At 59.6% G+C, this 4,789-nt stretch overlaps 1 protein-coding gene across 1 annotated transcript; it reads right to left on the bottom strand.

Moving 5' to 3' along the window:
• Positions 1-714: 714 nt before the first annotated feature.
• Positions 715-1,903, bottom strand: LOC123133976 (B-box zinc finger protein 32). The gene has a single exon (XM_044553348.1). It carries the CDS (start codon positions 1,537-1,539, stop codon positions 886-888), a length of 654 nt encoding a protein of 217 aa, XP_044409283.1. The 5' UTR covers positions 1,540-1,903; the 3' UTR covers positions 715-885.
• Positions 1,904-4,789: the final 2,886 nt, after the last annotated feature.

The raw sequence follows: 4,789 nt of genomic DNA, 5'->3' as shown, positions 1-4,789 counted from the left end.
GCGAGGAAGAAGGTAAGGGGGAACCGGTTTCTTCGACGGGATCTAACGGCCCACGCGCGCGCGATCCAACGGATGCGGTGCGACCGGCCCAACAGTTGGGCCGGCGCACCGGCGCAGATCGTTGGCCCCGATTAATTCCCCTTCAGTAAATTTCAATTCACTTTCCATGTTTCCTCGAGATGGCCCTCGCAGACATATTCCTCAAACGAAATATTCACGGCAAGCTCTACCACCACCAGTACAGAGTACCAGGTCCACACTCGCTCTCTGGGAGGACGGTGTGTGCATGCACTTACTCAAAACCGATGGCGACGGCGAGGCGAGGGGGATGACAGACAGCGACCGACGAGGTCAGCCGGAACCAGGAGCTCGATCCCTTTCCTGAACAAAAACAAGTACGCCGCGGCGATGTGTGGTTAGAAGAGATTAACGTCGACAGCCACCAATCGAACGCACACGACGCGCGAAGCCAACGGACGCCAGCAAGGAAGGTATCGTCGACATTCTTCCACCACATAGGTCTTAACCAAAATCAACTTTAGTTACTCTATTTAATCATCACGCACAGACAGTCAAAAGACTCCCGTCCATTCGGGTCTGGACCTCGCCTCGCCCCTCCTAACCACAAGATCTTTTGCCACCATCCGGAAAACCAAAAAAATAAAATGAGAAGATCTTTTGCCGCCATGATGATGAATTCATGATGAAGGAATATTAACAAGAATAATATGTATAATCGTGCTTAGAATAAGGTGGGGAAAATTAAACAAACGAACTTTGCTTCACATGTTACATTCTACGTGTAATTCTATCTCAGGCTTGCTTCCTTCTTCCTTGTTCGGCACGTCGACGGGAGGGAGATGGGCCCGGGCCGGAGCCCGTGGCTCAGGAGCACTCGGCCCAGCCCTCCACGGCGGGGGCAGGGGCGGGGGCCCGGACCGCGGTGCGTGCCATCCACGACGCCACCGTGACCACCAGCCTCGCCGGCACGTGCGAGCTTGCCTCCAGCCGGCGGAGCAGCGCGGCCTCCGCGCAGCCGGATCCGGCGACCTCCGACCAGAGCGCGGCGGCCATCGCGACGCGGAGGGATACGCGGGAGGCGGAGACGCCACGGCCCAGCGCCCGGAGCGCGCCCGCGGCCCTGGCCGCCCGCCGGCGCGCCGTTCCCGGCGCGAGGCCCATCCGCTTGGCCCACCCCTCGAGGACCACCTCCGCCCGCGCGCGCCGGTGCTTGCACCCGGCCCTCCTCCTCCCCGCCGCCCGCGTCGCCGCGGAGGCGGCCGCGCACGAGTCGGCGGTGGACACGCAGGAGGAGCTGGACGACGACTCCGACTCCGAGCCCGCGGATCCGGCGTCCTCGCCCGCGGCCGCGTGAACGAGCCGGCGCCGCAGGTGCCTGGAGGCGAGGAAGTTGGCGCCGTGCACCTTGGCGTCGCAGGGCACGCAGAGGAAAGCCGAGTCCGCCGCGCAGTGCACCGCCGCGACGCCCCCGCACAGCTCGCACCCCGCGATCGCGCCCGCGCACCTGTCGCCCGCCATTACGAACAGCAGCTTCTCTTCTCGATCCTCCGACCAGCCTCTGCCTGCAGCCTCTAGGCAGGGGATGGATCGCTAGCGGCTATGAAAACCAGGCCCACCGGAGCTAGCGTAGCCCGCGCGTTGCGGGAAGGAAGCCGGCGGCGACCGCGAGTTGCAGAGGGGAGACGGCAGACCTGGTCTGTGCGGTCTGCGACGAGGTCGGGAAACCGCGGCGTGGGGGAGGAGGTGAGAGATGCGAGAGATGGGTTTGGACGGACTTTGGAGTCGGCAGGCAGCTCGGGTGGAGGATATTTAAAGAGGCCCCCTGCCCTGGGATGGAGACCAGTGGCTCCAAGCGGCGAAGCGTAGTCCAGCTCCTGCTCACCGGGGCCGTGCGATTGATTAATCGGCGGGCCGTGGAGAAAAACAATGTGGAGCGTGCGGTTTTCCGTTTGGGAGTGTGTGGACGGCGGGGGTCGGGGTGTTTGGGTGGGGCTCGATCTTATTTGTGGCTGATGTTCCTCGCCGTGTTGTACACCCAGATATTTTGAGCTGGTACAAGTGGGCAGTTTTGTACTAGTATGAGAGCTAGCTGGCTGCCCGTACCGTTACCGCCATAAATGCAACTTAACAGAACCGCTTGATCTGATATGGAGGGTCAGGATTTGATCAGTGCTCTACCGAAGGGATCATGACGTAGCCGGTCGCCATGTACCATTTACCCTGTTTGCATCCATAGGTTAGAGTTAGTTTAGCTTAGTTTGGACTCAACTAACCCAAAAATATTCAAACAGGAAAGGTTGTTTGGATTAGATGCATCTAACCTACTTAAAAAATTAACCCATCCAAGAGATGCTTATTTGGGTTAGTTCTTCTCGGGACCACTAAAAAACACATTTTTCTCTCACTCTCCCCGCAGCAGCCCTGCCCTATACTCCCGTTCCAACCCCATCGTCTTCCTGCGGCCCGTCCGCCCGTCAGTAAGCAATCGCGGCTCCTTGCGCGGCCCGTCCCTGTCGGCCTCGGCCAGCGCGGCTCCTTGCGCAAGGACGACGCATTCGGCCGGCGGGCTACGCGAGAGGCCAGCATGGCTCCTTGCCGGGCGCGTCCCCGTCTGCCTCGGACATCGCAACTCTCGCCAAATGATTGAGAAAGAGCATTTATTGTCAATCTAACCCTGCCATCCATACATTTTTTTGGTTGGAGTTAGTTCAGAGTTAGAATTCTAACTCTAACCTCTAACTAAGTTAGAGTATCCAAACAGGGCCATTGGATCACAAATCCGGAGGGCAGGGTCGGAGCACTGGACATACGTGCAATTATGAGACTCGTGTGGTGTTTTCTGCTAACCTTGTGGAACGTAGACATTGTCCTCCGGATCGCAGATCCAGCGGCCCTGCTGCCCCGGAACACCAAATGTGTACTCTTTACACACTCAGTGGTAGGTTGCTGACCTTATCTTAGTCGGTTAGCACCCGCTGTCATTTTAGCCTCGGTGGTCTTGCCATCGAGCCCTCCTCCCTCCTCGTCCATCATCTCTCCTTCTTCCTCCTAGCTCCTTACTCTCCCCTCCCCATCCCACTCATTGTGTCCAATGGACATGAATTGGGGTGTCACACATGTCTATATGGCAGATTTGAAGTTTCGAGTACAGCATAAACACACATTTTGTGCATCGTTAATGAGTTTAGTTTCACTTATTGAAATAGTCAAATACACTCACACAACAACTACACATGAGTGGAGCGGGGGAGCTGCAAGATTGACCAAATCATCAACTATTAGTGAAAATGACACCTTAGTGAAAGATATAATCCACCGAGACACATGATACTTCAAACTGTTGAGTTGAGGTATAACCACATAGTGGCTGCAGTATCTATGGCCCATGAGGTATTGTCATACCATTTATCATATAATTTATCTATGGCCGCCGCAACCCTCCACCACCTCCTCGCTCCACGGCCGCACATCCACGCCATCGCACCACCCCTCCGCCGCCGCTGCCAAATCGGCAGTCGCTCCGTGATCGCCTAGCTTACCCACCACCGCCTGTGAACCCTTTCGTGATGCCTATCCCTGACATGGAGGCTGCTGCTACGGGGCTCCCCCTCGGCGCGGCCGCGAGGCGCCCGTTGGGATCCACCATCCTGCTGGACTTCTCTCAAGAGATGGCCGATCGAGAGCTGAGCCCGCGGGAAACTGCGCTCGTCGTCTCGGTGGCGGCGGAAGGCATGTACCCCGCCAAGGTGAAGGCGGGCATCATGGCGGAGTTCCCGGAGATACCATCAGCGGCGCTCTACGTCTCCCACTACTTCGACTCGTTCGTCGCCAGGTTCACCGACAGACGTTGGAGGGACATCATTTTCGAGCGTGGCGTCTTCCACGACAATCAGGGAGCGCCTTTCCTGGTGAAGGACTGGTCGCGCCGCTCCCTCTCGCAGCTCAAGACGCTGCGCTTCCGGGCACGCCTCTTCCTTGAGGGCGTTCCCCTGCAGTCATGGTCGCTCAGCTACGTGGCAAAGCTGCTGCCAATGGTGAGGATCGACGCGGTGGAGGTGGAGTCGCTCCACGAAACTGACACTTCCTACTTTGTGCTTTACGCATGGGTAGAAACGCCAGACAAGCTGCCTCGCTTCATCGACTTCGGCACCCACGAGCCACGGCGGAATGTCGACTCCGTTGACCACCTACGGCTGCCGGCGGGCTTCTTCCAGTCGGTGGATGGTGCCAGCCCGCTGCCACTCTGCCCTAGAGTGCTGGCGGGGTTGGTTCTGGTCCACCTCGACGAGCTCGAGGAGTTCCCGGTGGCGTCCGGGGGCCAGGGGCCAGCTGCGGGCCGGGACGGTGATAGGCTCCCGCCGCGTCCAAGTCCATGGGCGCGCGGATGCATTGATGGCTCGCGCTCCGCCGCGGCGGCGGTGGGGAGGCCCTCCGTCTTCGCGCGCATGGCGAGGCCAGGCGGTGACTATGGCGGCCGCCACGTCGCCATCGTCGTCGACAACAAGGTCATCGGTTACAACTTCCCACTGCACGCGTCGGCATCCAGCCCACCGGCGGTGGAGGAGGAGCAGGCGCAGAGCCCTAGCGTCACGGACGACGTGCATGGCCTGGGGCCAGGGGGCCCATCCGGGGCTGCCACGAGCGCAGATGGGGCCCCTGCACCCGCAGCGGTGGGGCCTGTTGAGGCCCCTTTGGGCATGCCGCAGATGCCTCTACTGGAGCTGCAGAGAGATGGAACCCGCTTCGATGATTCGTCTGTCGCGGCAGG

The sequence above is a fragment of the Triticum aestivum genome, chromosome 6B (assembly GCF_018294505.1).
Source record: "Triticum aestivum cultivar Chinese Spring chromosome 6B, IWGSC CS RefSeq v2.1, whole genome shotgun sequence".
NCBI classification, from domain to species: Eukaryota; Viridiplantae; Streptophyta; class Magnoliopsida; order Poales; family Poaceae; genus Triticum; species Triticum aestivum.
Note: the sequence above shows the minus strand (reverse complement) of the source record. Positions and strands in the feature narration are given on the sequence as shown.